Below are 17,846 nucleotides of genomic sequence, written 5' to 3'. Positions count from 1 at the left end.
TTGGGGTGAGTGCAGAGGGTGACCTCCCATACCATTCTCAGAATGCTTTATATTACTTTTTCAGATTTTGTGTGCGCGCGCGCATCATACATACACGTGATGTGTACATTTCAAACAATATCTAAACTTATTACCTGAGTACCCAAATGTGATTTATTGAGAAGTGGTAAAATAAAGCATAGGTCTGCAGCATGGAACTCATTTATATTCTAAATTTGTCTTCTGTTTTGTAGTACTGTGGCAGTTTCTTAGTAAATCGAATATGAAAAATATATCCTTTCAGTACACCAGGATTGGATTGATCTTGCCTAGGATAGGGACAGATGGAAGGCTTGTGACCCAGCAGCCATAAACATTTAGGTTTAAGAAGGTTAGAGAGTTCAGTACACCAGGTCTATCGGCAACAGACTAAGAATAACATTTCTTGTGATATTTTTGGTAACATAGCCCAAGAGAACAAGAAAAATCACACAAAATTTAGTACTTTTGTCACATATTTTATATTTACAACCATATTAGCCAGATCGAAATACAGCATTGTCATTTTACAACACACAATTGGAGCCACGGTTGGTGAGCAGGACCCAATACACTGCACTTAGAAAGATGCAGGCAATAAAGAGACTTCAGATGAAGCATAGGGATTGCTGAGGGCAGTTGAAGTATAAACTTTTTCCTTTCCTAAAGCATATTTGCTTGTCAAATATTACACCCCTTCTTTATTTCCTATAATTATCAGAAATGTTACCAATAAACCAATGTTTTTACAGTACCAATAAATCTGCCGCATCCCTACTAAATATGACAATACTTTTAAAATTTCTCGAAAAATGTTTTTAAAATAATACAAGAGAAATCAACTTTAATTTTTATTTTATTTGTAACATACACATATATTTTAGTTCATAATCTGTAGAGTTCATAAAATTCATATAAAAATATATTCCATTCTTTCCACAAATATAATTCCTTTAAATTAACATTTTCAGTATCAAAAACTATATCATATTCAGTTAATTATTTACAAACCTTCATTTGGTGATCATACTTCTGCATTTATTTTTTTGTAATTTCAATTATGAATACTAAGCATCTTGTGAATTACTTTGAAAACTGCAATCATCTCTAATATTTAACCTTTTACTTATTATTTTAACAGTCATTGTTAAAGATGAAAAAATATCTATGGAATCTTGGTTAGATAAACATAGTTGTTCTGTGAACAGCAAAAACAATTTCTTACAAAATTATTTCATGTCAATGAATGAAACATTTCCATGCATTCTTCAAAGTATTTAAGTTGTCATGGAAAAAGTTACTATTTTGTTTATACCCTTTCTGTGTAGTTTCTAAAGATAGTTGTAGAGTTAATAACAACATGCCCTCAGAAGCTGGAAATTAATTTTTATCAGTTTTTCAACACAAGAACATGTCCATATCAAGAAATTCTATTTATATTGTCAAATCGGAAAAAAAAACTAGTTTTGTGTCAAATCATTGAGGAAATATCCATCGAAAGCTAATGTCACTCTCATCTTCAATCCCTGAAGCTCGGAAGCCTGTCCAGAAATCACGTGGTCGATATCCCAAGAAAACCTCTTCATCATTTGCCACCAAGAAAGCTCCAAGAATTATTGAGGAAATAGTTGGAACCACTACAAGTACATTTTTACCATGTCTGTGTCTGTTGTTGACTTTCAATGCCAATGCGAACATTACAAACCAGAAGTGACTATTGTACAAGATATTCAAATCTAAATCTTTTTAATGTCTTTCAACATTGTTGGATAAATGTCACATGGCAGATCAATTTCAAATCATTGATATTAAAAATATGAAGGAAAAAAAGAAGCACAAAATGAACACTGCATGATTTTCATTATTTGTACATTATATTTGTATATTATATTCCCAGTATCTAACATTGCGAACGTGCAACATAAAGGAATAGATTATCAACAAACAATAAAAACTATAAGCAAAAGGTTCCAAGTGGACATACTGAGCATCCAAATAATAGTCTGTACATTTTGTTTCTGTATATTTTGCTAACAGAATACTTACCTTCAAGCAATGCATATATATAAACGACCAAAATTATTTTTGTAATACATAACTGTTAATTTCACCACAAAGATAGTGACACTATTTGTCCCCCCAAAAATAATGGTTTTCCAAAATGATGCTCCATGTTGTTATTCTCTACTGACCCAACTTTCCAAACACTTGATGCCTTCCTTAAAAGCAGTGTGCCTCCCTATCTGGAGGGCGTCCAACCTCGAGGTGTCAAGCTGTGTATCGTAAGGCCTCGGTGTGCCAAGATTTGGAGGTTCATTATTTGGAGTCACATGAGCAGCTTGCAAAGAAAATGCAGACATCATCTTCTGAATCATGCCATATTTTGTCATTTTTTCTTTACCGCACCAATGGAATATTCCAGAAACAGAAGTGTCCTGTTGAAAAGGAAATCACTAGTTCAGCATTTTCATTTATAAATGTTCTTAATTTAAAGGACCAACAATTCTGCAGTGGAATAAGAAATAGCTTTCAATTAAAATAAATTAATGCAGGAATGCTTATGATATGGGGTTCAAAGCATACACATACAAGGTGTGATCAAAAAGTATTGAGGCTGATTGCAAAGAAAATAAACTTTACTATTTATCACTGCATACTTTAAATCCCAGTTTGGTACTTATGCCAAAATGCCTTCGAAACTAATTTTTCTAAATGTCTTTTTTTATTGTCTCCATGATCTGTTATGTACCAAATTTGTCTTAGTGCTGGGTCAATATCACTTCCAAATGGTACAGGACATGAATACACAAATCAAGGATGTCCTGTGGAAGATTAGATGTTAGCATTTGATTCACCTTTGCACTTAGAAAAATTACACACACAAAAAGTGCAAACAGGATACAAACCTCCAGTCTCCTATTTCCAAGTTGATAGCAAATCCAAGCAATGTCGCTCACATGGGATGGGCAGCGTTGCTCATAATCCGACACAGTAACTTTCTTCCCACTGTCTAGCAGGACTTGCAAAAGGGTAGTTACAGCACTTTCGGATAATTTTTCCACTGGCCCATACAAGACAGGAACACGTAACACAAGGTTAGCTGCCAGAGAAAATTGTGATGTTTCATGTGGTAAGACAATATTCATGTATCATTTATTTTCTATTCATTAGTATAATAAACATTAGGTATCTTTGGGTCAGTATGGAGTTTTCCTACTCATGGACAACATTTTAATCCTTTACATAAAGGTTCTTCACTTTCCTGTGTTGCATATATACCCTGCTCTAAAAAAACTATATAATTCAAGTCTACCAACGTGACAGTTTCTAATGTCACAAATTATTAAGGGCATGATGGACAGTTTCCACGTCCAGCCAGCTCTGCTCCTCCCACACCGACTTTTCCCTGCTATTTTACTTGTTCTCTTGAGAATATCAAACTTCTGATGGTGTAAAAAAACACATCAGCGGGAACAGAGCAAGTTGAAGATTAGGCTTGTGCTAGGATAAGTCAGGACTTCAACTTGACGTTTTTGTCCATAAGGAATACATGGGAGTCGATAAATAATTATTCATTATATTTTTTAGATCGTATCTAGGTTAATAATATACATATTTTTTTAAAAAAAACACTTCCGCTTGCAACATGGAGAGAAATTCACCTATCTTGTCCTAACTTTTGCTTTTTTCAGTAGCAGTGCCCATTCCGACGGTATTGAAAGAAATGAATACCTGGTGTGAGACTGTCACTTTTCGTTCTAAAGCAAAGCTACAAAGGTAAATCCCGAATTTGTTCTTCCTGTTTATCTTATGTATTTCTTTCATTCAGGTCACATGATGCAACCTCAGATCCTGTAAGAAATGTATATCCCATATTTAGTTAACAGCAATCCAAAGCGAAAGACTCAAGGTCAACACTACTGGTCACATGGTCTACTCTGGTACCAGTTATATAAGTTACCAAAAAAATTATACAGAAGCAGACACAATACTGTTTGTTTGATGGCCATTCATGCATTTAGAACATACCTGGATCAGCATTCAGTGTCACTTTCTCGCCTTCCCATTTTGTTTTTCCGTATGTATTCAAAGGATTAGGAACATTGTCAGTTTTGTATGGTGGATTTGCCCCATCAAATACATAATCTGTACTAATGTATACGACAGGAGCATGGACTAGACCTAAAGAGAAAATATATTTATTCAGTATAGCATGCTCACTACCAAATCTTTATTTTGTTACCTAATTGGCTGAGGCATGTATATTTCATTTTTGGCGAAAACAGGAAATGTGAAATAACACATTGTAACGTTAATTTTTCATCTTTCGGAAAGGTATGAGGTGCATTTTCCTACCCTGTTTTGTCACAAAACGAACCGCAAAATGTGAAATAGACTCTTAAACACTATTTAGAGTTTATTTACTGACGCAGCACTTTCGGAAGTTTGAATTATCCTGTGAGTTATGCAATTCATAGAAATTTATTAATTCTGCTGTAAATATTTGTGAAGCAAAAATTAGACCCCTTTATACTGGAATAAACTTAATACTCTGGTAACTACATAAATGTGCTCTTGGACGGAATAAGTTTATTTTGTGTAATAAATGCAGTTTTCAAATCAAATGTAGGATTATGCTCAGAATCATAAAACCAAAATATCATTTTACGCGATTTTAGATCCAATTTTTCACCACTATAACACCGAAATTTTATTTTATTTATCACTTTTGAACATGAAATTGACTCTCTGCTTTTGTACAGAAATTTTGATTTTTCATTTATGAAAAATATGTGCCTCTACTAAAAGCAAATTGTTGTGAAGGTTACAGATCCCAAATCTTTCAAAAGTAATGATAACTGCATACAATTGAACATAGAAAATGTTCAGAAAGAAACATACCTGTTTATTCTTCTAACACCAGCTCGTTTTTCTTTGATTGAGTACAGGAAATGGTGAATTTCCATCTTATTGTAGCCATGACTGATGCCTAGTGAGTAGTCCTTGTTCTCCATGCATCTCTCTCAATGTTGATAATAAATTTCAGCCACTTTCATGTTCCTTGCATTACAAAACATTTCATGTGTGGTGGTCTTATACATTTTCTTAAACATTATAAACACACAGCATGATTCATAAATGCTGTTCGAATGTCTGCAATGGCATCCATGCCTTGATAAAGAATGAACAAACTAGGCATTTGCATGCACCATTGTGACTGCAACAGCAATATTAACAAACAGAACTTATTTTGTGGATATCTTTCACAGAAATATATCTTTTGGGTAAATTGTTGATAACATAATGATTTTTAAAAACATTAGATATCTCTATATAGCTATTTAGGAAACTGAACTGTGAGTGATATTAATGTAACATTTTGGGAATGAAATTGGATTCAAATGGTAATTAAAATCTATTCATTAGCAGGTAACGTAAGGTAAAGTTCCCCATGCAAAGCACCGTGCCATGAAGGCACTTCTAGGGAATGTGGGGGTATCGACCCACACATTCTCGATCTTGGCCATTTTGGAAGTGGTGTGATCAGTATCATGCTCCTGCTGCCTTTACCCCCCGGGTTGCCCCGGATACCCATCGATTTGAGGCTGGGTGAGCCCCAGAGCCGCTTTCCGTGGGGACAACGCCAGAAAAATTTCGACCTTAGATCAACCACCCTGGGAATTGAACCTGGATCTCCCATGTGGCAGTCAGACACCCTACCAACTAGACCTCCGTGGCTCTAAAAAAATAATAAACAGGAGATATGAAAATATTATGATTTGTCCCATGGAGTATATTGCAATTGCAAAGTAAATGAAGCGTTCTTTTTTCTTTATTATTTTCTTTTATTTTACTGTTTGTTTGCCATGTTCTCTTTTATGAGCTTGCTCTGACACAGGCAAGAATATGTTCTGATCAGTACATGGTGTTATTACAATATTTTATTTTCTAAAAAAAAGCTAACAGTGTTTCGTATATTATCAGTGTAAAAATGAACTTACAGCAGAGAATATATGTTACGATTTCAAATACGTGCTTTGTTAATTTACCTGCAAAATTAGCTACGTTGCCTGAAACCTCTACATTCACTTTATACGCCTCTTCAGGATTTGCATCTACCAGGTCTGGAAATCTTTGTGCTGCACTGTGGATTACTAATGATGGTTTGTATTCTATAATAGCCTTTTGAAGAGCTGCAGTGTCAGTCAAATCTATCTTTGTTAAACCACTTGTCACCCTGGAAAAATAAAAATTATTCAAGAACTGGTTGTTTAATTTGTACATAATACTTTACATTGCATGTAGCAACAACTCAATTAACTAGAATATTAAGAGTGGAAAAAATACATGTATTTGAGTATCTCGTGGCAAATAAAATACATTTACATCAGATAATAAAAATAGCACATCCAAATTATAGAAATACAGTCAAACCCTACTAATATGTTCTTTTATATTCCAAATTTTTTACATGCTTGTGCTTGGGAAGAAAATAATTAAGGTCTCCAAAAAAATACACTACTGCAACATACAGGGGTCGGAAAGTCAGTTTACCGCTGCACCCTACAACATGATGGATGGAGTTTAATGTACCTTCACAATCCCCTCCACTAGCAATGACGTTTTTCGTCCTGTTTTGGTAAAAATCTGATATTCCCCGGACACCTGTAACTTCTTCGTTTTGTCAATTTTTGGCATTTGTACTTACCTATCTGCTTTGCGGAACATTCTTTAAGGTGTATTCACGTTTTTTCATCCCGGAATCGGTGAGAAATTTAAACTATAAAATTATTTTTGTTTGAAATTTTTGAGTCCAAATTTCCCACTGATTCCGGGCTCCGCCCCTGGGGTAATTGACCTACCGCCCCAACCGCTAATGCGGCCCTGCCTCCGCTCCGCTACGCTCCAGCTCCCCGGCTTTATCTATAGAGTCCCTGTTAAAGGCATGTTAGAAATTGGCCGGAGTCACCTGTCCCCAAATGAGCCCCAAACTTTTAAATTTGAAGAAATCCGTTACATCACACAAAACACCTTCCAGATGTTAGACAATGCTACAGGAACTTATTACCGTAAGTAGTTTCTTCTGTAAAAATGAAGAAATCTGTCCGGGGAATATCAGATTAGTACCCCTGTTTTTTGCTGAGTTAGGTGTCAGATGTCCCTAGAAACATCAGTGGTGCGTGTGTGTTGTACAGACTGACCATTTTTGGTAAACTGCATTATGCTGAGCCCTGTATAAGAACCAACTACACAACTATAGCCCCGTCTAGTTCACTGCACTTTTTGACTCTCTCTGCACTCACATGTCTAGTTGGATACACGGTGCAACACCGACTCGTCTACTTCGTTGATTTGGTGTCAATTATACGGCATACGGTTTTGGAAGCAACATCGGGCAGGGCCATTCAGAGCATCTCCGTGGTGACCAGCCAATGGCCAGAGTGTAACGCTGTACAGTTAGGAAACTGCGGAGCACATTGTTGATCTGAATCTGTTGGTTACAATACTGTATAAGTTGATTGTTGACAAGATGATAGAGATTGTTGAGCGATTTCTTACATACCTAGCAGAGGAATGACAGAAAAAAGTTATGAAAAACTTTGAAAGTTGGTATTAAATGAGATCTAATGACGCAACGGACTAAAACACAGTTCGTAATTCGTGGTAACCGAAATTCGCATTAACCGATAAAACTTTCTGTAAGATATAATACATCCCTGCCGGGACCAACATTTTGTTCATGTTAACCGAGTGTTAGTCTTAAGCGAGTTTGTGTTAACGAGGGTTTACTGTATTTCACTGTAGCCTACTCATATATACTGTTCTGCATTATAAAAAAAATATTTCAATATTGGATACAGTGAATTCTCGTCTTTTCCTTCTGCTAGCAGCTAGTTTGGCAACAGTGCAATAACACTGGCAGCTTATTGGATGAACTCATGTTTCTTCTAAAAGCGTACACCGTATAGTGTATATCGTAATGTGTGGTGTACAGTACCGTGGTGCATGCTAACTAATGAAATGAACGTTTAAAGCAGCAGACAGGGATTTGTTGAATCTTCTGAACTTGAACACCGCTTTCGTCCACTTGGTTGAATGCCATTTCCTTGTACCAGCCTGACACTGGGATACACCTAGCAGTGGCGTAGCGTTATAGTACGCCCGTACGCCCGGCGTTCCCAGATTTAAAATTTCAAAAATGCTAAAATGCTGTGATTATAAAGTAAAACGTGACTAATTTCAAATATGTTTGACCTTCATGGCATTATAATAGCTATTTTTCGCGATCCGCTTGCAACGCTCCACTCTCAACACTCGTTCTAGCATCTCTTTTCAATGCCTTTCCCGGCCTGACGCCGAGCAGGTTCGGCGTACAGGACTCCTATATTCCTTGCTGCCTTTATGGAGGGAAAGCTTCCACTTCTACAGCACGCGCGTAAATGGGCTCTCTTACGCTGGCGTACGAGAGGTCTACCGTGATTGGTTCATGTGACCCTTCCTGCCTTCTGAAGCAGACGACAGCGGTAGCATTCCTACCCGGTTCTTCGCTCTCATGCAACTCGTGCTATGTGATGCTACAATACGCAATATTGACTGACGTAACTTTACCAACCTCAAATATACTGCTTCTTAATGGTCACTGCATTGTATGATTTATCGCATGAACAGCGATGTGCATTAGAAACTAAAAGATCAACACAGTTTTTGTGAAGTAAGTTGGTGAAGTCCTCGTGGTAGAAATTCAGCGTGTTGCTGCTCTACCACTTAACCTGCAAAACTACAAGGTGTACAACTTTGCTTTCGCCGTTTTTCCCCAAAAATATGACGCTGTAATGAAAAACATTGCTTACCCAGGCATTATTCAAAGTATTGTCCATCGCTGGCCACTACTTTCTCCCACCTTTCGGGCAGCGTATGAATGCCGCGTCTAAAAAATTGTTCATCTTTGGAGGCGATCCACGGATCGATCCACTTTTTGACTTCTTCATAAGATCGGAAATGTTGGTCAGCCAGTTCATGAGCCATTGATCTAAACAGGTGATAATCAGAGGGAGCGATGTCTGGAGAATAAGGTGGGTGGGGTAGGACGTCCCATCTTAATGTTTCCAATTACGTTTTCACCACTTTGGCAACGTGGGGTCGTGCGTTGTCATGCTGCAAAATCACTGTCGTGCCTCTCGCTGTATTGCGGCCGTTTGTCCTTCAATGCTCGGCTCAAACGCATTAATTGCGTTCGATAACGAGCACCTGTGATTGTTTCACTTGGTTTTCTGCATCTTCGAAAACTTTCTGTCTTCCACCACTATGCCGGTCTTCGACATTAAAGTCATTGTTCTTGAAGCGTTGAAACCACTCACGACAGGTTCTCTCACTTATAGCGTCCTCACCATACGTAGTGGAGAGCATTCGATGAGCCTCAGCCGCAGTTTTCTTCATATTGAAACAAAAAAAGTAGAACCTCCCGCAAATGGCGAGAATTTGGCTCGTACACTAACATTTTCAATCGCGAACAACTTCACGATGCACACACCACTCGACTAATGTTTGAATGGGATTATCTTGACAGAGGTCCAAGCTAACTGCGTGACGTCTGCGATCTGCTTCTTTCGACCGCTACTTCCTGTTGTTGCCACCTGTCGGAAAACGGCGGAAGCAAAGTTGTACACCTTGTATTAATTTTTTTATTGTATTTTTTCGTTATTATCTAACTGCTTAATATTGTGTCAATGGAAATGTTTAGCATTCATTTGAAAACTCTTAACATCGAATGGTCTCTGGACAAAATTATTTTAAAATGTTTATCAGCATTCTCAAGATGTAATAAACAGTGGTCTGAATTACTAATCGGCACTGTTACGTCAATAGAGTGTACGATATTTGGATCATCCACTCTGCTTTGCACAGTGCGCCAAGACGACAGAGGTCCCTGGTTCAAATCCCAGCGTGAGCACGGGTGTTCTTTGTCAGTGTTCCTTCATCAATATCATCACTCATATTCATATTCGCGATTAACCAAAAGTGGTAGAAAAGCGAAGTAAAATAAACCAAATCAATGAGTAGTTGGATCAACCACAACAATGACGTCTGCTGTTGTTCAAAGGCGCTTGTGATTCAGGTAGGTTTTCTAATGACTTGCGTCATGCAGAAAGGTATAAAACACCCGAGTTCAAAACATTTGTGGCATAGTAAGGCATCTAATTGTCTAGCTAAAACATGCATGGATGATGTTTTATTGAAAACCCACCTGACTTCAGGCAAATAAACAATACCTGTGGCGACTAATACCATAAGTAAATTATTAAGCAAGAAAGGGCCGACCCTTCCTTCGGACTTGGCGTTCTCACCCGAAATGTCCATGCTACGCCACTGACACCTAGTGTCGAGAACTGCAGCACATTAGATGGGGCTATTCATCTGCAATTTCTTGTAACTTACTTTCACACTTGAACTTAAAATCAACATTCCTATCACATATCCCTTTACACAAAAGAATGTCAACCACTAAAAGCACACCTACATAATCAAATATAAACAAAAGATCCCTTGGCTTTATAATTGCGAGCACTGTGGCAATACATACACACAATACACACAGAATACATACACACAATATATTTGCAATTCATAAAATTAGAATCTGAAATTACTGCATCAGAATTTTAATTTTTTAAGTAGCAGCATAAGCACAATATCTAATAATATTTGTACTTTGACTGAACATATTCATCATGCTACATACTGAGTAACAAATACCTTGAAAAAGCGGTGCCCAACACATCCCATCCTTCATCTTTGAATTGTCTGTATATAGCTCTTCCTAATAAGCCTGAAGCTCCAGTCAAAAATAGTCTTTTCTCACTTGGTGGCATCGTTATGCAAATCCTGTGCCAAGAAATGCACAAATATAGTAATAAAAATTATAAATTTAACCATTACAAATTGCAATGATACACCATATGTATTACACACATGGCATGGCTGCATTGAGGGGGGGCTAACCCCCCCTCAAAACTTCTAGCATGTTGGATTAACGGCAGTTCAGAAACTAAAATTTTTAACACATTTTCAAAAAAATATTTGCAGTTTCACAAAAATACAACAGAGAGACAATTCTGAAATGATCGAGCTAGAATTTTCCAACATTTTGAATTCTGAAATTTGAGCAAAATGGGTTTAATTCTCAGAATCGCAGCCCACCCACTACCCTTTCATTTTCAATTCTGCTGTCCTCTTTCCATCTTTTAAATCTTATTGAGAAATTTACTGCCTAACCTAACCTTCCGTGAATGGTTTGTGGATCAATTTTCGCTTAAAAACGTTTTGTGAATAGTTTGTGCGGTATTTTTGGTACTATTATCGTATGAGTGAAACACCTACGAATCATATATTTTGGACTTCTTTACATTGCTAACGTGTTATTTTCGAATGTGGAACATTTCCTAAAGTGAAATAATGCATATCAATGCCTATTTCTTAGATTTACGAGTACTTACTGTTACTTGTTGTTTCGAATCTGTAACATATTATGGCCGTGATAGCGTACTGGTTTAGGGGGCGTTCTGAGTGTGTTTTGTTGATTTATGCAGTGTTGCAACCTCGTTCACCGGAAAATATCTACTTTCGTGTCCGGATTTGAAATTATGCTAATACATCGCAAACCATTGACGTTAGCCTCACAAATCATTGACGTTAGCCCCACAAACCATTGACATTAGCCTCAAAAACCATTCACGTTAGCCCCAAAATCCATTCACGTCAGCCCCAAAAACCATTCACGTTAGCCCCAAAAATCATTTTCCATAAGGTTAGGTTAGGCAAGCATAGTTAAAGAAAAAAATTAAAATACTCTACACGTCATGTTTTAGTGAAAACACGGCGAGGCTGAAACACTGGCTACGGGGTTGCATCATCTTAACACACGGAACATTGCACTCTCGTGCAGGAAACAAATGGCAGGAACAGAAACAGCGTGTCGGACAGAGATTTTCGCAGAAAACAACATGCATTCACATTAAAATGGATCAAATCTACATTCAGGAACTTCCACAACGCTGAAGAAAATGATTTCCATAAGTACTTTCTCCTGTAAATTTGAAGGAATCCGTTTCCCTCATACGATAATGTTACCGCATTTTTCGGTTCACAAGTTTGAAAACACTGCATATCAGCTGACGATAGACAACGTGAGTAAAGATTTGCCCGCCATATAACAACGACCAATAAATACTTGTAATGTGAAAAATTACGCTTTTTTCAGTGCAAAAACATAATCCCAAGTTGAAAAATGTTCCGCTATGCATATAAGGTAAGTACAAATGTAAATAATTCGGAAATAAAAGACTTAAATGTGTTTTCACTATATCTAACTGGTACCAAAATGGGATAAGAACATTGGCGAGTGGTTGGTTACACTTAAAAAGTCGATATTTATTTATTGAGGGAAATTATAGAGCAGTGGCAAATTACCCAAAATTTCAATTTTATTTCAAAGATTGAGAGTTCGTAGATTCAAATCCAACTCCTCGACTTTCTTTTATGAATCACTGATATTTACTGAGTACGACACATAGTAATTGGCTGTAAAAAATGTGATAATTAATGCAGAATTAAACAAATATCTTCTACGCAGAGGGTAATGAGTCTAATCATGAAGTCTGGGGAGGTTGTTGGGTAGCCTGATTCAGGCTAGATCATCTAATAAGTGATTAGGAAGATCGACTGATATAGAATTTTGCTTTCTTTGCTACGGAATAGTAATTTCCAGATATATTTTCTTAAATTAGTGGTTCTGCGGCACTTACTGTAGAGCCGCCCTTGTAAATTACGAACGACAAACATATATTTTCCAGTCGAATCTTACGTTGGTGCTCCTCATTCTTAATACAGAAGGCCAAAAATGATCCGTTAAGGCAGGATACGATAATATAGAATAACATTGATAACAACATGAAACTACTTACAAACAAGGAATATAGAGATTAGGTAAAGCCATCCGAAGATTGCCGATCTTGCACGAACGCGTGACGTCACCGGAGAAGCAGTGAGCTCGGCTGAAGCAGACGGCCCCTAGCATTTATATGGGAGATTCAGAGAGCGAAAGTATATTATTACTTTTAGGAGGGGGAAAATAATAATTGTCATCCTCCAAGATGGTATTGAGGCATCCTTTTAATGATTAATAACATAATTGAAAACGCGCTACTTTTAAAAGGGGGCAAAGTACATGTGAAAAAATATATTTTGAAAATCCATATTCCTGAAACTTTCTGACCGATGCGCTACAAAGAAAGTTGCGTGTTCTCCTTTAGAATTTCGTCATTTTACAAATCGTAATATAATTTTAACAAAAACGTGGCATGCTAAAGAAGAATTAAAGAGTTTAAAAAAATAATTGATTAATAGACTTAGTTTATTTTACTTCGCTTATCTGTCACATATGGCTAATCGCAAAGATGAGGATGCGTGATGATATGATGAAATTGAAGAAAGGAAAGTAGACCCATGCCCGGGCGGGGATTCGAACCTGGGGGCCCTTGGCATCGTAAAGCGTTGTGCTAACCACTTCGCCACGGAGGTCAGCATTACAAGGAAATAAACAGAAATTGGCATCTATGTTTTAATATGCGAGAAACATTTGCGAGGAGGTTACTGAAGTAACAAATAATATTACAAGACGTTGTGATGAGAATTATTAATATATCTGAAATATCGAGAGTTGACCTTGCAGTCTCTAAATGTACTTTTAGGGTTACGCAAAACCTTTACTCAAAATTGATAGTGTAAATTTATAAGCTATTAAAATTTAAAACTTATTCCTGTTCGAAAAGAGAAACTGCCAAGTCAAATTAATATTTCGTAGAAATACATATATTTGTCTTTCATGAGGCCAAGAGAGTATTTGGAGGGGACGCTGGCTTGGGAAGGCTATAGCCCCTGATCTCGATCTGCAAAGGGGCTTCCAGTGGGAAAACATTCCTATGAAATAGTCCAGAAGAAGGGGCGAAATTATTTTTTTTAAATGGCTCAAGAATACAAAGATATAAGTGGATATTTGACAAGCTTAGTCTAAAACTTACAACTGAAGTCGTACGTGTGTGTGTGGGGGGGGGGGGTGGCTACGTGAGGTAACACAGTGGAATATGATTCACAATGCTAAAATTAAAATAAATATGTGGGAACAATAGAAATCAAAATATGTTGTAGCTAGTAACAGCGCAATAGTAAAGATGGAGGGGTAAATCATATTTTCCCGGGGCAATCATTTTTATTATTCCGTTACATACGACACAAAAATGCATATTTAGGCTAAAAGAGCATTCATTCATTTATTTATTTTGTCGTTTTACTGGGGGCAGATAAGAGAGAGAGAGAAATTGTCGAACGAGAATTGGGGGGCGTTCCTGTCCCCCCTCCCCGTAGTGTGGTCACTGCCTATGGCTATGCTGGAGAAGAATGAACCAATTAATACGCTATTAAATAAAACGGATACTTTTAAAACTTATAATCAAGTTATTTGTGAACTGTGATTTAAATTTAGAGAGAGCACATACCTGTTTAATTTAATTTGGATGAGTTAACTTCTGAAGCCTGCCATTTCCGAGCCTTCTTACGGTGTAACTACACTGCCCTTTGAGCCGTAGCTGCTGCGTTCAGGTGGCGGAACGAGCAGAATACTAATTAAAACAAATATGTGACAAATATACTATATATAAAAAAACAACGTGTTGAAGCTATTGACGGCGCCACAGAAAAGACAGAAGAGAAACGTGGAGAGTGCAGTGATATTTTACGGGAAGCAGCAGGCACGTATCCAGGAATTCCTTTCGGGGCGGCGGCTGAACACCATTTTTTAAAGGGGTATCACAATTGTATGTTAAGGCCAGTGGTGGCAATTGGGTTCCAAAATGTGTGTGTGTGTGTGGGGGGGGGGGTGGACAAGGAGACAAGCATTAAGAGGCCATAGTGTGATAGTGTGGAGGCAAAAGAATGGGGAGCAACTATCTCCTAAATCGTCGCCACTGTTTAAGGCTGTCATTTTAATCAGAACGTGAAATCGGGACATTTTCTACCACTCAACTCCTCTGTTTCCATGCATTAATATTGTGTGCCGGAACCATCTCAGTATGTATGTTTGTCCATTTCTTCTCATCAGGCATCAAAACATCTATGTACCAGAAGTGTTTTTACGAAGGTGCTACACATGCACGGAATGCACAATCCACTCAACAACGCAAGGTTCAAACTGTGTGCTGGGAACTGGAATCAGACAGTTCACGAATATTTCTCTCTCATTCGAGCCTGAACACCACTAATGTGTCTTGTCCTCCCATGTTTGCAGCTCTTATAAAAGCCGAAACCCACCAAATTGTTCATATTCATGCCTAAGCACTCGCAAGTGTCCAAAATTGTCTGTTGAGTGTGTGTCGAACCCAGTAGCCTTAAACAAAAGTATTTTCTTATGCCATGAAATTCTCGGACTGCATGCACAAAATTTGGTCCTGGCACAACCAAATCATCACTCAAAAGTTTGATATTCAGTTGACCTGTGCAGCTTATTTCTTTTTTAATAAATCGCTCCAATGCCCAGCCCGATACTGCCAAAATATTCACTTTAGAGAGAGAGACCTTCGATCTCTTCGTCTTTCGACCCGAACTACTCGTAGCACTACTCGAAGTTCCGCTGTCGTCAATGTCTTTAGCTTTGGGACCGAACTGGAACTAGTGGTAGACTTCGTTACTTTACGGTATTTAGTCCATTTCATTTTCGAATCACTAGATCTTATAAAGCAACCAATGGACACTGACTGATCACTAATCGACTGTATGAATTGTCACACTTACCTCTGAAGTCTCCACCTATTCTGTTGTACAGATCAACCGGGAAATTGAAGCCGCGTATTAATATCCTCATTATATTCTAGAACGTTTCGCAGATATCACGATTCGTAAATATTGCCAGTAGTTCGACTCCTTCTCTTTTTCAAGAACGTTCCCTCTCGCGCTTTCCAGAGATTAAAAAATTACAATGAATCCGAATCGCTCTACCTGCGGCGCTACCTTTGTTGTGCAGCTTCCAAATGCTGACAAGTCTCTTCTACATAGTGTTCAAGTTCGCTACGACAACACCGAAAGCGTAAGAAAAGTTTACGTGCAATATTATCAACAACAGGGTTATAGAACATTCTCCGTCTTGCCTTGATAAGTATTTCTCTCCTAAAATTATCGTCACATTATTCAAGAAGACAAAAACCTAATTTTATCTAGTGTAAAATGAAAACTTTCCTGGTGATGTGGGGGGGGGGGGCACGAGTTACGATCCCCACCTTGGATACGCGTTATAAACAATAACAGGGTCCGTAGAACATTCTCCGTCTTGCCTCGATAATTATTTATCTCCTTAAATTATCGTCACATTATTCAAGAAGTCAAAAACTTAATTTTATCAGTGTAAACTGAAAAATTTCCTGGGGGAGGGGGCTCGAACCACCTGATCCCTACCTTGGATACGCGCTATTAACAATAACAGGCTTATAGAACATTCTCCGTCTTGCCTAGATAATTATCTCTCTCAAATTATCACCATATTATTCAAGAAGCCAAAAACCTAATTTTATCTAGCGTAAACTGAAAATTTTCTGAAGGGGGGCTTGAGCCCTCTGATTTCCACCTTGGATACGAGCTGTTACCAATAACAGGGTTATAGAATATTCTCCGTCTTGCCTCGATAATTATTTCTCTCCTTAAATTAACGTCACATTATTTTATTTGACACCACAAGAAACAAAAAAAATCTCATTTTATCTAGTGTAAACCGAAAACTTTCGGGGGGCTTGAGCCCCCTAAGCCCCCCTTGGATACGTGCCTGGGAAGCAGTCACGTTTATTACACCCTTACATTTACATACAATATTATAAAGTTCTGCTTTTAGATCTCGCACAATGCCTTTTTCACAAAAATGGGCAATCTCGCATTTTTTTATATCAATCAAGCTGTGATATTTTAGATTTCTTCCGTTAGTTTTCTGATAATAGTTTTCACAGCTTTCCATAGCATTTAGGCATGATTTTAGTTGACAAGAACAAAATGATCTAATTTGAAAACATAGAGCAAAAAGAAATCCAACGCGCTTAAGTTAAAACTCCCTTACATTGGAAGCCTGGAGAGGACAAAACAGGGATTCCTCCGTAACACGATTTCTTGAAAACCATTTTACACATTTGAATCAACTTTGTGATAAATTGATTAGAAAGGATGAATCTTAAGAGTAAAAGTTGTAACTTTTCCCTTGCTACTATATTTTAGAAGATATTCGTTGTCAAATTTCTCAATATTTGCATAAGGAACCAGCCTTTTCCGTGCCGAGTGTTTCGATGGTGACGTCATGCATCCAAGGACAACTGCGCATACGATCTGCGCCGCCGAACGAGCACCCCCTGCTTACAAAGTCACACTTATTCGTGTATGATTATGGGGACGAGAGACATGCCTATACCAAATTATCCATCACTGCTTTAAAACATTTGTGCCCTACATCCTATGGTTTTTCTTTTAAAGAAGTAGAATCCATGACATGCTGAATTATGTACCCCTCGATTTATATGTGTTTTATTTTTTAATTCCTGGCCCTCACAATGCAGAAATTATAGCGATTGAACATGGTAGTGGATAATTCGTCCACTATTATCTATGCCACCAGCTGTTCGGGTCTCATTTATCGCACAAGCCTCGAAACACTTCCCTGCCCTTCTCCTTGTGACGTCAGCGTGAAATGCGTACTTTATTTAAACCTAACAATATAACCATCTGTGATTTGGAATTTATCAGCT

The 17,846-nt window shown here is 37.6% G+C and overlaps 1 protein-coding gene across 4 annotated transcripts; it reads right to left on the bottom strand.

Annotated features, from left to right (window-relative positions):
• Positions 1 to 1,588: 1,588 nt before the first annotated feature.
• Positions 1,589 to 17,497, bottom strand: LOC145985450 (methionine adenosyltransferase 2 subunit beta-like). Of its 4 annotated transcripts, none has more exons than XM_083119510.1 (6): positions 17,462 to 17,497; positions 10,774 to 10,902; positions 6,069 to 6,256; positions 4,048 to 4,200; positions 2,925 to 3,118; positions 1,589 to 2,453 (listed from the first exon to the last, which is right to left on the bottom strand). In XM_083119510.1, the coding sequence occupies exons 2-6, from the start codon at positions 10,887 to 10,889 to the stop codon at positions 2,196 to 2,198; spliced, it is 909 nt and encodes a 302-aa protein (XP_082975636.1). In that variant the 5' UTR covers positions 10,890 to 10,902; positions 17,462 to 17,497; the 3' UTR covers positions 1,589 to 2,195. The 4 variants fall into 4 exon arrangements, with proteins under 4 accessions (XP_082975636.1, XP_082975639.1, XP_082975637.1 ...); XM_083119513.1 differs by lacking the exon at positions 17,462 to 17,497 and adding an exon at positions 12,981 to 13,002; XM_083119511.1 differs by lacking the exon at positions 17,462 to 17,497 and adding an exon at positions 12,822 to 12,946.
• Positions 17,498 to 17,846: the final 349 nt, after the last annotated feature.

This window comes from Lepisma saccharinum, chromosome 3 (assembly GCF_977018435.1).
Source record: "Lepisma saccharinum chromosome 3, izLepSacc3.1, whole genome shotgun sequence".
NCBI lineage: Eukaryota > Metazoa > Arthropoda > Insecta > Zygentoma > Lepismatidae > Lepisma > Lepisma saccharinum.
This window is presented reverse-complemented; position numbering and strand designations above follow the sequence as displayed.

What these genes read in the sequence shown, in the direction of transcription:
- LOC145985450 (XM_083119510.1), bottom strand. Translation starts at nt 10,889, where the DNA reads ATGCCACCAAGTGAGAAAAGACTATTTTTGACTGGAGCTTCAGGCTTA. An exon ending in GACACTGAATGCTGATCCAG is followed by an intron (nt 3,119 to 4,047) that starts GTATGTTCTAAA and finishes TTTCTCTGGCAG; the next exon opens with CTAACCTTGTGTTACGTGTT. An exon ending in TTGGAAATAGGAGACTGGAG is followed by an intron (nt 2,454 to 2,924) that starts GTTTGTATCCTG and finishes CCTTTTCAACAG; the next exon opens with GACACTTCTGTTTCTGGAAT.